We start from the raw sequence: 18,931 nt of genomic DNA, 5'->3' as shown, positions 1-18,931 counted from the left end.
ATAAGAGACAGGTCTCATTCAACGTGAAATAACTCTTGAACAAACGGTTACCTGCTCAATCATTTATGGCTATAAATATTATGTCGTGTTCTGGTAGCTCATTCAAAAAGTTCTGAAAAGTTCCTTGTTGACAGCTTTTTAGAATTAGGTCCTAGATCGTAAACACATCTCCTTCACTCTTAGGCCTATTTATATATTTTGTTATCTTGAAAATGTGTATTACCTCACGTAATATGGTAGATAACTGGTAGGGCCTAGTAGATGTTGTAGGCCTATGGGTCATGATTGACTGTGAAACGCACACTCCTCTGACGCAAAACGCAACCGCAAACGAAGCCACACAACTGGACAAAATTACAGTAATCGAATATTTTTCAATGTTAGTAAAATATCTGCTAGGCTAGACTTTGAATCATAATAACGTAAATTAACTACTCCATTAAGCAATTACACTAACGCATCACTCCCATGTTATCATTGCTTAACTAATTAATTGATTAAGCAAATGGGGTATGATTATGGTATGAGCATTATCCCGACCATGAAAATTGAAATGATTATCTTTAAAATGACATTACCTGAGGTACTAGCATAGGCTTTAATTTCTTCAATACAGTAATGTGATAGAGAAAAGTTCGTCAGTTTGAAATATCAATGGATTAATACAGGATGTACTTAAATGCCATTTAATTATCGGCAATGGCAACCGTGGGTGTAATAGCTCACCTTGCCTTTAGTCATGTTTATGTCTTGATATTAAGAGTAATTATACAACCCCTCCCCAACATTTGTATTGTAGTATAATCGAACATCTCGCCAATATCAATAATGATAACAATAGGCGGGATTTGTGCTTAGTCTATATAATCTTGTGGACCTACATCAGATTCGTAGACTTTTTTTATGCAAAAATGTGTTTCATGTTCTATTTTACAGAGTATACTTATTGATAACAGTTTACAGGCGAGCTATGTGAATATTGTGCTAATATCTAGTACGGTAAGTAAACTATACACAATACAATACATAGGCCTATATACTTGTATTATCGTTTACGTAAAAAAAAGTTTTCGGCATCATTAAAGGGCAGGTAGTATCCCTTTAATATAAGTATTTTATTTGTCATTTAGTCTACAATCAACTAGTGTTCCAACACATTAAGAAATACAGTATTATTATTTTTATAACTATTAGTACATACTATTGAAACAGCTAGCCTCCTACAGAAATTTGTGACGTTTTTATTTTCCTACTTGGCCCATTTAATATTTCTTATTTTGGTCTTCCAATGTCATTGGTATGTCTTTATATAGGCATATCATTCATTCATTCATCTTTTATTTCGGATTTTCATGTCCATACAAAAGAACAGTTAAACCAATATAAATAGCCTACATATAAATATAAGACAAAAGTAAAAAAATAGACTGAATCAAGAAAAACATCAGGAAATCATCTTAATGTACGACAATGTTCCATTGATTATACATTTTAGAATTGGAAAGAGCATAATGCTTAATGGCCAAAATGATTGAATTAGAGATGATTTTCACACCGTTCCTGAAACTATGTATAGAGTTTCTAAGATACTCGCCAAAGGACAGTACACCATTGGATACAAACATAAAACTCGCACTACAGTGCCTCGGTTGTCGCAGTAATAAACGAAGGGCATTATTATAGCAGACTTTTAACGATCTTATAGTACCTTTGTTATATCTACACCAAAGAGATATATATTGTTATAGCTTAATAAATTTGTGTTCCGCAAGTCAACTTTCAATGATTGTACACCGTTTTTCATTGTTTTTGCATGTTATATATATATATATATATATACACCTTTGCACCTTGAAAAAATATAGCCAGCCGGGATCTGCTCCAGTATCAACGTAGAAGTAGAAGATTTAAGACCACGCAGTGTCATTAAACCTATTAAGACCACCTTTCATTTAAAACAAATTAAACTTTTCTTTTATAATTGTTAAGGATTTCGGTGTAAATACCAAGGATTACCTACGAAAGTCTAGAAAAAGAATAATTTCCAGTGTATAAGAGACAGGTCCTGTAAATATTGTCTGCACATGTTTATTTTGATACGACCACAAGTGTTGTCACCTTTGCACCTTGAAAAAATATAGCCAGCCGGGATCTGCTCCAGTATCAACGTAGAAGTAGAAGATTTAAGACCACGCAGTGTCATTAAACCTATTAAGACCACCTTTCATTTAAAACAAATTAAACTTTTCTTTTATAATTGTTAAGGTTTTCGGTGTAAATACCAAGGATTACCTACGAAAGTCTAGAAAAAGAATAATTTCCAGTACGGTCCTTGTGGTGGTGATTGGGCAGTACACTGGGAGACAATCCCCTATTTTCCGAAGAGTTTACTGCGTTCTTCTACGCACACGGTTCAGCGCACACACAGTGGCTACCACCGATTACCCGACTGAGCAAAGCTGCATTGTAATGCCTGTATTTGAACTGTATAAACAGTCTAAGGTTATTCTGCATGGGTATGTCAACTACTGTATATGTTTTTCACAAACATGCAATAAATCAAATATTCTAAGTTTATGTTGCCTAACAAATGAAATTCAATGGCTAAAGTGCAAAACGTTTCCGTAACGGATGCCTAAAGCGTATTCAATATCATCATAAATTAGGAAAACGAAGTAATGCAATAGAGTACACTTTGATTCTATTTCTTGCTTGAATAGAAATGTACAGCAGTAATTTCATCGGAAAGTAGCTTTATGAAATATGTATTTATAGACAGTGTAGGCCCTACAGGTAATTTCTGAGAGTTCAACTTTCAACTGCCAATATTACTCCGTTTATAATTAGTTCCTTCAATCTAGGATCCACAAAGAAGCTATCGGACCAACGAGTTACAAACATGTATTTTCTATTCCCAACAGATGTTGATTAATAAAAAATTAAACAAAAAATTAGTTTTGGCCCTTTGATAAAACATTTTTGAGTACAGTATTTGTTTTTTACTTGTTAATTTTTGAAAGAAATGAGATGCTTAAATGAAATAAAAATTGCCGTTGTGTATGCTGTCATTGTGCGATAAGCTGTTCGACAGCAAAGTTTAGTAGAAAACTTTTTTTAAATTCCATTTGACAATGTACAACCCCATGTATAGATCAAGGGGATGCCTGCCTCTGCGAGGTTTTTTAAAGGTCTGAAATTATTATTATATATTTTATTCTCTAAAGCAATGTCCGGTAAAATGAGTGTGGATGAAATTGGAGTCATGTCATTGTAAATCTGATTTTGGCAACGGCTGCGGAAAGTTTTTGAAATTTAGGGGGGCGGCATTTCATAAGGTCCAATATGCGAGCGAAGCGAGCATCTAGGCTGGGGGACAGGGGGACGCGAAGGGCCCCTGTGGGGGTCCAGGAGGCGAAGTCCCCTGGAAGCTACGGATACTTTACGAAGTTTGGTGAATTTTATAGGCATCAAGCTACTGTAATATGACTTCATATTTGTTGTAATTTCCAGAGGCGGATCCTGGAATTCGAAATAGAAGGGCCCAGGGAGGGTACTTTCACAGATATAAGATCTATACTACCTCAGCCCCACCATGGTTGGGGCTGATGTAAAAAAATTCATGATTATGGCACCTCTTATGGCCGGAAATTGCACTTCCAGACATAAAATTTGAATATAATTATCTTTATACAGTATCTCCATTTTGTTTTTTTAACAATTTAGGGCCGGGGCGAGGCGGCCTGCTGGGTTCCTTTGAATTCGCCACTGGGTACTTCATATTTTATAGGCATCAAGCTACTGTAGTATGACTTCATATTTGTTGTAATTTCCAGTGGCGGATCCAGGAATTCGAAATAGAAGGGCCCAGGCACTTTCACAGATAGAAGATCTACTACCTCAGCCCCACCATGGTTGGGGCTGAGGTAAGAAAATTTGTGATTATGGCACCTCTAGATGACCAGAAATTGCACTTCCAGACATAAAACTTGAATATAATTATCTTTATATCTCCATTTTTTTTAACAATTTAAAGGGCGGGGGCTGGGTCCCCTTGAATTTGCCACTGGGTACTTCATGTTTATTGTAATTTCCAGTGGCGGATCCAGGAATTCGAAATAGAAGGGCCCAGGGAGGGTACTTTCACAGATAGAAGATCTGTACTACCTCAGCCCCAACCATGGTAAGAAAATTTGTGATTATGGCACCTCATGGCCGGAAATTGCACTTCCAGATCTCCATTTTGGGGCAAACAATTTAGGGGCGGGGGGAGGGCCGGCTGGGTCCCCTTGAATTCGCCACTTTAGCAGATGGAAGATCTATACCACCTCAGCCCCACCATGGTTAGGGCTGAGGTAAGAAAATTTGTAATTATGGCACCTCTAGATGGCCGGAAATGGCACTGTCAGATTAAAAGTTGAAAACAATTTTGTCTGTGAGAATTCTCATACATTATGTCAATGGCCTTTACAAAGCTCAGATTTTTTTTTTAACGATATTTTTTTTTAATTCATTCATTATTCAACATGACAATACAAAAGAGACAAAACATAATAATCGTACATGCAATAAAACTAAACATCCTAACCCAAAAAAAAATAACAAAAAAAGAACAAAACAAAAAACACACAAATAGGCCTACAAGTGGCTTATTATGAAATAACTTCACATGCTTAAACAATATTAATGCCCAATTACTTTAAAATATTCTTCTGGTTGTACATTGTATTTCACTGGTTCATTTCGATCTGTATTTGTTGGTCGACAGAATCACATTTTGATTTAAAATATACAGGTTTACTATTATGACTATGATTAGATTATTAACACGTTTGTTCATATGACCGGAGAGAATTAATGTTTTTTAATGTTTTATTTGTTTTCGTTCCTGCATTAAAACACTGAATGTTTTTATTTGGATTGTAAAATATAAGAACTACCTTGTTTGGGGGCTGGTAGAAGTTGGGTTTGGTTTTTCATTTGGCATTGTGTTGTTTAAATGCTTTTGTGTTGTTTTTTTTAATTTATTTTCCTTTTTAAAATTGTTTTAACTTCGGCGCTTGTATTTCTAATTAATTTAGTTACGGGTTGGGAACTTTAGGTGTAAAAAGGGAATGATAAATGGGTAATTTGTGTTTCGGTGTCTGTACTGGGGGGTACATGGGTGTATGCATGGATAAAAGTATACACAGATAAGGAACCTAAAATAATGCTTAACTAATAGAAGCCAAAGAAGAACGACCAACCAAAGTGAATGCAAAATAGCAAACAAAACAACTAATTTCCATCAATACAGAATATATATAAATAAACACACATATACATAAAAATATATGTAGGCCTATACATTTATGATGCCAAGCTTGCGTCTAATTTAGTGTGGTTCACATTACAAATCATGGCTTCTGGATTGCGTTTCATGTGTGTGCATCAAAAACGCGTTTACAGAGTACAGTGTACTGTTTCCATCGTAATATACACGCATCAAATCAAATCCTGTTAATTTAATCGAAGGCATGATTAATTGGACATCGATGAGCAGTCTAAAAACAGATTGATTTTCATGATCACCAGAGGAAAGTATCAAAATTAGGAAACCCCCCCCCCCCTTTATCTATTATTGTAACAAATCTGAGTGTATGATCAATAAATAAACGCATGCTTCTACCAACAAGGACGAACGGACGTTTGCGATCTACAAGACGACTTAAGGGCGGAAATTAAAGGAATGAATCGTGCTACAAAAACGGTTACAATATATAAGCTTACTTAATTGAGCTGAATATTACTAGGATTACAACAATACATGTCTTGGAATGGGTTTCCATGATCACCATTACTAATATTACTGCCCTAGGGTAATCTAAATGGATGTCTTTAGTAGGCCTATTATGATGACAAGCGAATTCTCCACTATCTTAACAATATTTTTTTTTTTTTTGAGAAACAAAAATACACTAACTAATACGTACTGTTTTTACAAATTCTTTTAATGGTTTTCGAAACTGTTACAAAGGTGAATATATTTTTCCTTTAAAAAAATCCTTTCTGACATCAAAGCACGTTTTGCCACTCATTATTTATATTTCACGTGAATACGTTTATAAAATAAGCTATAAACAACTATCAGGTAGAATATCATTGTACAAACATATTATATATCATTTTCCCATACATCTATGAATATAGTTTTAATGTTTACAAGGAACGCATACATTTGTCATGGAGGTATTACTCTCCATGCGTTTAGGCCTAATTTCAAAATGCACACAAAAAAATGTTAAGCAATGACGTGAATAGGAATAGTGATAGGTTTGTTACTATGGGGATGATGGCACAGTGGAGGGTTGTTATTATGGGGAAGATGGTACACTGCGGGGGTTGTTACTATGGGGAAGGTGGCATAGTGTGAGGGTGCTGTAAATAGTTATATGGTGTGGTAAGTCTGGCAGTGCACTGTGGTGTTAGGTGTTGTCTGGGGTATGGAAATCATTTCAAAGGTGGACAAGGGAAAGGAGGTACTTTGTCACTGAAGGGGAATGTGGATCTCATGGCCACAGGTATTTTCAAGAATTTATAAACAAAGTAGTTGTTTTTTTTCTTTAAATAAACAATATTTTAGTTAATTAAATAACAAATATGCCTATATGCTAATGATTGTACAGCATAAAATAATATTAGTAATATGACATGCATAATGCAAAGGTCAATGTGTGTTCATATTATTATTCTAGTAATTAGATCAACACATATAGAACACATACCCAACTCCCTGGGGATTGGAATACCTCAGTTTCTACAGTTGTTCTATTGAGTTGAATACAATTTTTAAAATACCAAATAGTGGTACAGTTCTTCCTATATTGAAATAATTTTGTCAATTTCTACATTTTTTTCTTTGAGTATTATAACATTGTATTTTTAAATATAAACAAAGGAAATTAATAAAGCAGAGTTGTTGCTTTCTTTAAAAATAGAAAAAAAAAAATGTTTAATTTACCATAGTTAGCTAACTACAAATTCCCCTGGATAATACAAACCTTTACACTGCTTAAAATAGAAAAGAAAGTACTAAAAATGATAAAATATGAATAAGTGCCACAATATTTAAAAGTTTTAGTGCTTAGGGGAAAAATCATTTTGATGCAGTGCTTAAAATTGCACAAATTAAATTGTTAACATTTTCTTTGTGAATTTTTTCACAAAGGTCAAGAATTTCGAATATTGCCTTTTTGAGTGTAAATTGTTTACAGTTTGTGTATACGAAATGCAATATTGAGTTAGTAGAGGACGTTGGCGATTCTAAAAATGACTTTCAAACCGCATGCCTTGAATATTCTTTCCATATTTGGATATGTTGCACTATATATTATGTCTTATCTATTTTTTCTCACTAAAGAATATGGTAGGTCAATCTATATGCAGGCATAACCAATGAGAACTACATTTCCAGTCTCCAGGATTTGGTTACAGAATATTCAATGATTTTAGTGAAGTATTAAAGAACAGATGTAGCTTAAAACACTGGATACAAAAAAATGTAGTTGACAAACAGTATATCATGCTAAACTTAGATGACCTAAAGGCCTTACACTTGCTGTTAATCCATAAACTGAACTGTCATAGATTAGAATTCATTGGCCAATGAACACTTGAGCAAATGCACCGACCTAGAGAAGACAATTTTTGTTGTCTAATGGCCTGCAATAATATTGATACAGTACTCTTCTTCGCAGTTGCCATTGCGACAGGGTGCTTGATGACGTCCCCTCAAGTTGTATGCACAGTGAAAAATTTGTAGATTAGGTATTGTATCAATTGATTGCCTCCAACTCCATCTCAAATGTTAGTCTAGAATGAGGAGGAATTCTGGAAGATATTCATTAAGGAGTGCAATAAAAACAACTGATTTAAAAAAAAAACAGAGTGAAAATTTGTTCCTAAATATGTTGGTATCATAATGTCAAATAACATTTTAGATAAACTATTTTGAATGAAAGAAATTATGCCAAAGTAATAAAAATCCCCTCATCAACTTATTTTGCCAGCTAGCATCCCCTACCCCTTCATATAAACATCGAGCCCTCCCATTTCACGTTTGTCACCCCATCAGTCCCCTTCAAAAGTGAACATATAAAGTGCAATAGTGGTCAAGGCACTCAAAATCAAAGGTTATCAAAATTATAGCGAATGCAAAGCAACCAAAGACAAGAACACCACACATTCCACTGCACTCACAGGTGTTCAACTATTTGGTGTATCTAACTAAACAAATAAGAATTGAAAACAAGAGAAAAGAGAAAAAAAAAGGCAGCAGATGCATCTTCAGATTGCTCTTAAACAATGTAGAGTGGCTTGATGAAATTAAGCAGTAGTAGTTCTAATGCAACTGCTAATGATTTATTGCGCCATGAAAAAACAGCTTGCATTATATTGGAATAACCTCATCTATCCAGTTAAGATATAGTTGATGAATAAACAGGGCAAAACAATAACACTCCTGGGATGCTTAATATAAATTCATTTAAAAACATTATTACAGTGAAATTTAATTTACTTGTAATTATACTATGCACTTCCTCAAGTTGATGTAAACTGAAAATATGAAATAAGGATTATGATGGACACTGATATAAACAACTGTGCAGTAACAATAATTGTTGATGTAACCACAGACTTGGTTCATTGAGTGAACAAAATTAGGAATTAGGATGTTAAAAAATAGAATAGAATTGGGTTGGGTATTTCAAGTGCATAATACACCAAAGGTACTCACAAAAGTACAATGACATACAATACTATATTTCCATTAAGGGCTTTCAGTCTCTTTTCCAAAGATTATATTGCATACTATATCTCATATATGGAACTAGTGGTTTAAGCATCCCATCACAAAAGACATATCACTGTTGAAACTGGCATTTCAGCCCTCTACCTGAAACACAAGGAGAGCAACTGGGGACCAAGGTTATTCAAAGATTTGCACATTTCAGTGCACACACACACCCTCTACCACCAATTTACCCTACTCAGCTAAGGTGCTCTCAATGGAAATTCCTCAAATATTCTTTTCTGGTCATTGGATACAGAATCAATTCATACACAGTGTGCAAACTCCTCTGCACCCTGAAGAATATTCTGATACAGTCATGCGTGTAGTTCTGCACTACCACTTCCATTCCTACCAAGTAGCCATTTATAAGCTTTAGGTAAAGAGAGCCAAACGTGGAGTGTTGTGCCCAGGACACACAGCTTAAACCATTTATAATAAATAATTTATTCTATTTATGCATTTGTTAAGTGGTGAAGAAAACATTCTCTGTAATAACATACTTATACAAAATTCAAATACTGAAGTTTGTTGTTCATGTTATTAGCTTAAAACAGATGAATCTAATAATGACTGTGAAACACTTTTTCATCAAAGGATACTTTCCTTCAATTCCTTTTGCACCATATGCCCACTCTGGTTCAATCACAATCTCTGACCGTTCACGGATTCCCATGGTCAATAAGGCCTCATCCCACTATATATAATAGAAAGAAAATTCAAGTTATCAGGTTCAAGCAGGTAATATGTATTTTCAGTATGATAGGTAGATGAAAATCAATAACGGCAACATCATGAAAAAGTTTACTCCTGCTGCTACTATTATTACTACATAATTATATCCATAGATTAGCAGATTAGTGTACAGATGAGAGAATAAAGCAAAAAAAGTGCCTGAAGCCCCTCCAATGCAATGTTGAATGCACTAATCACTAATTAGATAACTTATTGCATCTCATTGGATTAATTTACCAAGATGGAAGTTAATTTTACTCTGGTCAAATTGCTTGGGACTTGGGAAGTCTTTGTAATTCTTCCTAGGTAATGTTTGCATATTTGAAACTGTGGCTTGAAAAATTAAACCAATTAGAATGGTGTACTTTGGCAGTTAAGATGCTTGCTTGCCTTTCGAATTCCTGTCATTCATATTATTTTTCCCCACAACCACTCCCTAATCTTCATAGTGAGTTTATGTAGAGCATCTTGTCTACCTTTGCCTTGTGAAGGGGATTGCCACCTACTGATTATTTTCAATAATTAGCAATCCTTCAACAATACAAAAAAAAATGTTGCTTCACATTTCTGTGCTTTGTACTCTCCGAAAATGATTAAATAATGGATGGCTCCATAAATCATTTTTAATAAGTACTGTGTGGTTTAGTGTATCTATGAAATTCTAATTATGAGCCGTTGAAAGTGCGCAGTGTAATTTCTAATGCACATAAGCCAGTGACTTCCAAGAACACACAGTAAATTAAAATGCACATTATATATCAACAACTGCATTAGTTACAGTAATAATATACAGCATATTGCAATGAGCTGCCTCTATGTGCTTTACAGTATTACCCCAGTCAATGGATCAAATATGGAACACATTCTCAGCTTCCTGGGAAGCACCATTTCAAAAGCTGCTAAAATCAGCACTTGGTAAAATCTAACACAAATTATTCGTCAATGAATTATTATAAGGTATAATTTTAATTATTAATGGTTTTTTTAAACCGTATTTACAGACCCTACCAGTGTATCCTAGAATGTCGGCCGATATTCAGGGGCCCTCCTTAAATAAATGAAATAATGTGATGCTCTTATCAGCGAAGTCTCTTTATGAGGCTTAGGGAGTGGAGTTGTTTTAGTTCTAAGAAAAGTCCTGCTGTGACAGGAATAGAACCCAGGCCAAGAATTTTAACCACTAAGCTACTCAACTCCACTTCAATGCACACATTATTAGTCAATGAATTATTAAATAATTAACTTGTAATGCGATATTATTAGGTATCAGGTAAATTTTAACTATTCATGTGACAAAAAAAAATATTTGTGATTGAGAATAATGGAAGGGGCTACAGTACATCAAAGCCAAGAAAGGATGGGGATGAAAGGATGCTTTGTTTTCACATATAGATGAATATGTTAACTTAGTACTAGTATCAATTAAATTTTAAATCTCACAAATTGGTTTTGTTAACTTAGTAGTGATTTCAACTTAAAGGAGAAATAAACTATGATTAGTTGAGTTACAGCTCCATTAAATCACTCAATCCGAATAAGTTTGAACCATCACCTGTGAAGATGTTGGTGTCAAACACTGTGCCATCGTCCAGTTTACCAGTGTACCACACATGTACAGTGTCACCCTTTTGAGGCCTGCTACGGTCATCTCCTTTCTTTAACACTCGTTTCTTGTACCTTGGGGGCTCTTTCTGCAAATACAGCATTACCCAGTTAGCACATATCATATCAGTTATAAATGACACACGCACACAATAGTTACTATAGTCAAATGATCAAAGGTTCAAACCCTCTTGAATTAACATGCTATCTGCCGTTCTCCCAAATTTGTTCAAAAACTATAGACTAGGCTTGGCCTAGATCATCAAAAACATGGGATTCGCATGGTAAAATACATGAAATTACTAGTCCACATGGATGAAAAACCATAGGCTGTGAGACAGGTAATATAGATTACGTTTATACCCTCTTGGAAGACGTTAATGCTATCAATTTTTGAAGTTGAGAGCGCTTTTCACTAATTTGTGCGAATGGGGGCGCCCTTCACCTGCAAATTTTAACATCTCCCAATTTTTCAGGTCTAGGGGTTGGAACGTCTTAATGATAATATTATTATTTCTTAATGTATTGTTCCTTTTGTGTATTTTGTATGTAAATTTTATTTCTCCTGTAAATATTAATATATATACTCATTTTTCATTGTTTATAAAAATTATAGATTTTAATATTCAGTACTGTGATTTTAAATGTTTGCCAGTTTTCGATTGCATTTCCTTCTTTTACATTTAACAATAAATTATTTCAGTATTCAGTATAAGTTTAGTCAACTAAGCTAATCTGATGTGTTGAAAATCAAAAGCCCAAACTAAAAGTTCTTCTGAATGGTTCTAAATATAATTGAAAGAAATTAATATATACCTAACAATAAAATACATAAATATTTTGCTGGTTGTCTTTGATGTCACAATACCTTTGCCTCGGGTACTTTCTCTGCAGCTTTCTCAGTCACTTTCAATTCTTCAGTGGCTTTGGTAACTTGAACTACCTCTTCCTCTTCTTCATTGTCACCCTTGAAAGCCTTGGATTAAGAAAAGCACATCAATTGCAAAGGTGAATATAAAATGAACTAGAGAAATGCTATTTGCTATGCTGAAGTGTGTAATTGTATGAGAGAGTGTGAATAATACCATGAGTGATATTACCTTGGTTTCAAAGAGTTCATTGTAGACTGCTACAAGTGCCTCTTTTTTGAAGACCTTTGCAATATTCTTGGTGGCGCCAAGCATCTTTTTCTCTGCCAAAAACTAGAGAAAGGTGCAAAGTTTGCACAGTAATAAAATATATTATAACCTATGGATAGAAAAAACACAACATGTGTGATACATTGAAAACTAACTCAAAATTGTAAGGAAAATCGACAGAAAAAAAAGGTGTACATAATTGTAAAATACTGTATTTTATGATACAGTCAAAGGTCTAAATTTATGTAAGATTTGTACGGAAATCAGCCCCTGTTTTCCAAAATGCATGCACACATTTTAGAAAATAAAAGCCGATTTCCACGCACATTTTTTCAAAAAATTAGGCTTTGACCAAATCTTAATACATAACCAATGCAATTATGCAGCAATTGCAATTCCGCGCAATTAAAACTTTACAGTATAGTACTTAGCTAGGCCTACCTAGAGCCTAGAGGTAAGTAAAGCCTGGATGGACAAATATTGTGCAATGTAAAATTCCACTGTCAATGAACTGAAATGGTATAATTATAGGCCTCTTCCTATATACTAAATGTGTAATCCTAAACAATACCAGCATTATTCGGTTAAACATGGTTGTTAGGCAAAACAAAAGGCTCTACAACCTAGGCCCGTGCGCAGTTAAATAGTGAACTTTAGGGCAGCTCGGAGAGGTCCTATCCAGGGTCCCAACCATATTGTTGCCTCCCTCTGCTGTTAAAGTCCCATCCACCACAAATACAACCAAGCCAAGCACCTTCTCGTCATTCATAAACAACCATATAATTAAAAAAAATAACTAATGGAACCTTTCTCGCGCCATGTTCTTGAATGAATGCAATTATATCTTTCTTTCCGACACTTTCTGAGTTAATTTCCTCAGTAGTCCACTTCGGTTCAACTTCTGCACTAGCCATGCTTCTCTGAATGAACAAAATACAGATGTTAGGTTGGACTTTACGCGGTCGCGTAGTTCAAATGACAACCAGAGTTTAATCAAACATGGTCGTGTTACCTCTCCATAACGTATGGTGAAAGCCTATTATACTTTGTGGTGAGTACATAAATATACACAAGCGAACATAAATTACCCTGGATACTAACAACTTCCGGTTACTCCAAGTCACTTTCCATTTAGTTTGTTTACACGGGTATTTTACGTGTTTTTGTTTATATTGTTAATGTTATTTATATTGTTAATGTAGAATGCTATAAATATATAAATAGTGATGCTATAAATTCATAATATTAAGCCTAGGCTTAGATAGGCTGCTGTATTATTTTTAGACTAGGCCCTAGCCAAGTTGTAGCTACCTAGGCCTAGGCCTAGTACCTATAGGGTAGGCCCAGGCCCAGGTAGTACTAGTAGAACTACTAGTTAGTAATAAGGGTAGTCTAGGTACATAGCTTAATTAGTCTATTCTAGGCCTAGCCTGCCAATCAATTAATAACGGCCAACCATAACTTAGTTTAAAGGAGTAGGAGTATATTTAGCCACATATTTTTTTAATATTTATATCTTTAAACTTATTTATTTTTTCATTGTGATGCACTCATAGAGGTCATAATAATATGCGCCTTATAAGTCCACCATTATTATTATTATTATTATTATTATTATTATTATTATTATTATTATTATTAATTACAAGTAAAATTAGTTTGTATTTTCGTTTTAATGTTTCTAATTCCTAGACTGTAAAGTAGGCCTGGGTCTTAAGAAGACCTGTGCAGGAATACTGTGAAACCTTGAATAGAAGCCCATCATTTCGAAAATTAGGCTTTCACCAAATCTTAAAGTTAATATATAACCAGTGTAATTTATGCAGTAGTTAAACAATTCTGTGCACCTATTTTCGTAGGATTTTCTGTGCAAATTTGAGCTATTTTTTGAAGTACTGCAATTAAAATACTTTACAGTATGGTCTAATTCTTTATCTATTTGAAAAAGAAAAAACAGGCCTCACTTGACTTAAGATTATGAAGGTCACTTGATCCATCCTTTCCAAAATGATTGATCATTTGTGGAGCTCAATCACCCTTATTTTTGCAAGATCATAGTGAGTGGAGTTCTTTTCATTTTCTTTATGAGGTGATGACCAGTGGTGCTCACTTCACCGTACTGTAGAGGTGCTTACTTTAATGGTGTTTTGTGTTTTTTAATTATTCAATTACAGTATTCAGTTTTTAAAGGTCGCATCTAAATAGTATATATATTTACCTCATACTGTGTATGATTTAAGCCATAATGGTGATCCTTAATTACATTATTGTTTGTATGTGATGTATGATTAATTGGATATCTCACGTCTTTAAATATAATTTTTTTAGATTCATAGATTGATTGGTGCATGCAAATAGAATCATTCACAACAATCTCTATATAGCCAGACTCGGGAGTCCAGATCAAATTATTTGCTTACACTACTACATCAATCTCTGTATGTTTCTGCACAACTGAAAACTATGTCTGAAATAAGTAAATTAGTATCAAGATGGAATACATCATTTAAAAGAGGAACTGACTATGATAGCTGGGGACAAGTTGTGGAGGCTGTTGATGAATATGACATGTTAGTATATTTACCTATTTAATTTGTATTCAAAAAATTTGTTTATTCACCACAGTAGTGCACCTGAGATTGAATGTGATTTTTTTAGTAGATATTACATAATACAAAAAGCATTTATTTTGCAATTTTTAAATTGCGTTCCATGTTTTTTAGTGGAAATATATTAGTCTTTCAATCAAGCATGCTCTTGGATAAATTTATAGACACTAATAGTAAGTTTATACATTGTATATTATGTAAAATCTTATGAATTAAGTTTGGAAGAAAATGGTTTCAGATTTATGGTAAGTTCGATTAATAAGATATTTAAAATATTTTTATATATACTGTAACCAATTATTTAAAAATGTATATGAGTTTTTTTCTTTTCATACTTTTAAATATTAATTTTTTTTCATACATTTTGTAGGCTTGCAAAACAAATCCGTAAGGAAACGTCTCCAGATTCTTTAATCTTTTCAGCCGATCAGAAGGTAAATACCCATTAGGCCAAATAAAATGTAGGTTTGCAAAACAAATCCGTAAGGAAACATCTCCAGATTCTTTAATCTTTTCAGCCGATCAGAAGGTAAATACCCATTAGGCCAAATAAAAAAAATTATTGTGTTGGCCACGCCCGACCAACCCAAAATGTTCAGAATTGAGAGTCTGAATTTTAGTTGTTTTTTTTTTTTCCCATTGAAAAATATTTTTTTCATGAGCTAAAAAGGCTGGAATAGGCCTATCTTGTGACGGTAGGTGATGTGACAGTGTTATGCGATTGTTTTGCTCTTCAATATAGATATTAAAATGGTCTCTGTTGTATTTTCTACTTTTTAGGCATAAACAATTTTTGGTAAAAAAATAAATAAAATTAAAAAAAACTTTTCCTACCGACCAACCCATTTTTTGGATTTTTCCAAAACATGGTCAACACAAGAATTTTTTTTTATTCGCCTTAGTCTGTGTTAACCCAGACAAAGAATAAATTAAATAATTAAGTTGCTTGTCCTTACTAAAACAATTGAATCTTAAATGAGTAAAAAGACAAAAAAAAAAACATGAAAAAAAAACAGCAAAAACAGATGCAAGGATTACCTATAAACTTGCCTGTAACTTCTGGGCCGGTGAAAAGCAAATTTGCTTATACTGTATGGCCCAATTTCAAACAAAACTGTAACTGCTGTTGGAGGCATACTGGTGCTAGAAAGTTTGAAGTTGATAGAATTAATAAAAATAATTTTAATAGATGATGTTTGTTCCATGCATCATTCAAACGCGACTCAAATGCCTTTAGGGAGCTAGCCGTGATAAACAATTTGGGTAAAACATTCAAGAACAAAGAACACAAAAGGTTGTTTTAAATTGACACAATCAACTATATTTGAATGGTTTCTTATATGCATTGCCAGTAGGCCTGTTGTTTATCAAACAGTCAGCCAATCATTCAGTCATTCAAAAACCAATCCATTAGATCAATCAGTCAAGTAATCAATCAATCATATATCAGTCAGTATTTCAATCAGTTGTATATCAGTCAATCAATCAATTAGTTAATCAATCAGTCATATATCAATCAATCAATCATATCAATGAGTAAATCAATCAGTCATATATCAATCAATCATATATCAGTCAATTCATCAATCAATCATATCATCCAATCATATATCAACCAATTAATCAATCTGTCAGAGTAAAATTGATCTGTAATTCAACAATCAGTCAAAATTAATAAGTCAAACAATTATCTGTCAATGGCTTACCTTACCTTACCTTACCTTACCTTACCTTACCTTACCTGCTTATTATGCTCTGCACAAGGCTACCACAAAATGCCCCCATTAGTCCCTGTTGGCTGCTGCTTCTCTTGCTGTATTCTCCATTCTGTCTTGGTTCTCTCCTTTCCTATCATTCCATTCTAATGATATATAACAATTTTGTTTTAAATTTGATTGTTTTCATTTTTTTCAGCAAACTTTGATGAAAGTGTCTGGTAGCCTGGTGTTGCGTAAAAAAGCTTTAAATGTAAGTGAACAGATACAGTACTTTTAACCTCTGGTCCAAAGAGGATCCATGAGTTTAAAAATTTGGATTAAAAATTAATTAAAATGTTATGTGAATTTTCTTGCAAATAAAACAAAGATGACTAAAAGTGGCTAATAAATTTTGTTGTCCAAAGCATCCCCAGCTGTTGATGATATCAGTAATGAGAGTGTTTGTTATGAGTCTGTTTCAGCTGAGAATGCATGCCTGTTGCTTTTGGATATCAGGTTGATAGGAGTTTACTTTAGTGAGAAAATAATGACAGTGTCTTGTATTTTAATTTCTGTTACACAGAAAATGTAATCAGTTTGCATTAAAAAAAATCTCAATTTATATGCAAAAAATTTATCCCATTTAATGGATTAAATTATTTAGGAGATAAATTTGAGACACAATGGAAAGCATTTTGAGGCCAAGGGGTCATATCCTTAAAATTGTTGTCGACTCTCAAGCCAGCAGCATTCCCCAAATAATCCAAGTGTGTGACTGTGACATTATGAATGGTTTTAAAATGGATCCCAATCTAAAAAAGGTTGAGATCCAGGGTTTTAAACTTTAAGAAGTGATAAAGTAAGTCTGTAATATTAAGATATTATGTTATGATTTTTGCTTTTTTTTATTGCAGATGTCTGAGATTAAGATGGTAATTTATTCTTTCTAACATAATTAAATTTTTTTAATGAAGTACTGTAACATCAGACTAAAGATATGAGACTTTTTATAACTCTTTCTGTGAACCCATCACAAGATTATAATGATTAAATAGAGTAATAATAAAAGTTTATTTTTGACCTGTTTACGTACGACTGCCATAAAAAATTGAAAGGTGCCAGCAGTTACTGTTACTTCCTTTTATTTATGATCAATAAATTTTCATTTTCCTGTGCTATAAGAAATGTACACTAATGTCATTTTTTAAATATTTTTTGTCTACCCTCCTATGAAGAAAATTACAAAAATATAGTACGCTAAACAAGATATAAATGTAAATCTCACTTATCTATTTATCACAGGGCATTATATATTCTAACCTATTCATATTCTGTACATTTGGAAAGTTAACTTATTGAACAACATACCATATACTTTTATCCTAAAATACTATATTTATAAACCATTATATATTCAATACTTCATAATATCTTATATATTATTCATAAATATACTTTATGCTATAGTTAAATTTTGAAATATATACTAATTTCAATAAAGTAATGAGGCCTTTATGAAACACTTTTTGTTATGGGTCATCTCAGAGGAGCCAATTCTGATGCAGAACACCATTCTTATCGGTGTCACATGAATTTTAACCATGGAGCATTTGTCCCCAACATGGCGAAAATCTCTTGAAATATTGTTTTCTATAGCCCAAAGTTTTAGCGGCTCAGCTCTTCCCCCTTCCAGACCAATGCACCTGGGACTTCAGCCTGAATACAAAATACAAATTTTTGATGGTTGATAACAACGTCCATTTTCTGCCATGACTTAATTGATTTTATTAATTAAAACATAGAGAAGGTATGCTTCAAGTCTGAAAAATATTTCTGCACCAGAAAAATAACAATTTGGCTGGCTATCAATATTGGTTGGTAACCTACCTTCCCTTTGTCAGGCTTTGGCATGACCTAATTGCTCCCTAAGCCCTGGCTAACATACTCATATTTTAATCATGGAGAAAGTGATTCTAAACTAAATAGTTTTAAGAATAATGCATATTTAAATATAAGTTATTATATGTCTTGTGGATAGAAAAATAAATGCATGTTTTCAATTTTACTGCAACATTTTATTCTATTAAGATTAAGAGTCTAATGTAAGGAATATAGGAACAGTATTCTGCAAAGCCCTTGAGTATGCATCTGTTAATTGGAAAGGCAAATATTTTGTCATTCTAATTTTAAGACATTTTTTAATCAATAACTTGGTAATTAATTCGATTACAAGCCCACAATTGGAAAACCATCTCTTACGAGGTCATTAAACATGCAGTGTTGTTACCCTTACTTTAAAGCTCCGTTCCGTTAAAAAAAAAA

General features: G+C 33.4%; 2 protein-coding genes across 3 annotated transcripts in view; one reads left to right on the top strand and one right to left on the bottom strand.

The window, feature by feature from the left end:
* Positions 1-5,966: 5,966 nt before the first annotated feature.
* On the bottom strand, positions 5,967-13,261 carry LOC117107374 (peptidyl-prolyl cis-trans isomerase FKBP3-like). Its single transcript, XM_033249033.1, has 6 exons — positions 13,110-13,261; positions 12,265-12,366; positions 12,033-12,140; positions 11,071-11,253; positions 9,430-9,524; positions 5,967-7,866 (listed from the first exon to the last, which is right to left on the bottom strand). The coding sequence occupies exons 1-6, from the start codon at positions 13,215-13,217 to the stop codon at positions 7,812-7,814; spliced, it is 651 nt and encodes a 216-aa protein (XP_033104924.1). The 5' UTR covers positions 13,218-13,261; the 3' UTR covers positions 5,967-7,811.
* A 100-nt stretch (positions 13,262-13,361) lies between these two features.
* Positions 13,362-18,931, top strand: part of LOC117107420 (axin interactor, dorsalization-associated protein-like) — a 12,285-nt gene continuing 6,715 nt past the window's right edge. The window contains exons 1-4 of one of the 2 annotated variants that reach the window (XM_033249100.1): positions 13,362-13,451; positions 14,632-14,873; positions 15,283-15,346; positions 16,827-16,880. In XM_033249100.1, coding sequence (XP_033104991.1) covers positions 14,767-14,873; positions 15,283-15,346; positions 16,827-16,880 — 225 coding nt within the window. In that variant the 5' untranslated portion in view covers positions 13,362-13,451; positions 14,632-14,766. Of the gene's footprint in view, positions 13,452-14,631; positions 14,874-15,282; positions 15,442-16,826; positions 16,881-18,931 lie in introns of those variants that run through there. The other variant, XM_033249101.1, reaches the window with a different exon arrangement.

The sequence above is a fragment of the Anneissia japonica genome, unplaced genomic scaffold, assembly GCF_011630105.1.
Source record: "Anneissia japonica isolate Jap-2015-1 unplaced genomic scaffold, ASM1163010v1 scaffold9668_len1562885_cov226, whole genome shotgun sequence".
Taxonomy (NCBI): domain Eukaryota; kingdom Metazoa; phylum Echinodermata; class Crinoidea; order Comatulida; family Comatulidae; genus Anneissia; species Anneissia japonica.
The sequence above is the reverse complement of the archived record's forward strand: the minus strand, read 5'-3'. Positions and strand labels throughout refer to the sequence as shown.

Excerpts from the sequence above, each read along its gene's own strand:
- LOC117107374 (XM_033249033.1), bottom strand. The coding sequence starts at position 13,217 with ATGGCTAGTGCAGAAGTTGAACCGAAGTGGACTACTGAGGAAATTAAC. Across the intron at positions 11,254-12,032 it reads AGAAAGTACCCGAGGCAAAG|AAAGAGCCCCCAAGGTACAA; the intron begins GTATTGTGACAT and ends CTGTATTTGCAG. Across the intron at positions 9,525-11,070 it reads TGAGTGATTTAATGGAGCTG|TGGGATGAGGCCTTATTGAC; the intron begins TAACTCAACTAA and ends TATTATATATAG.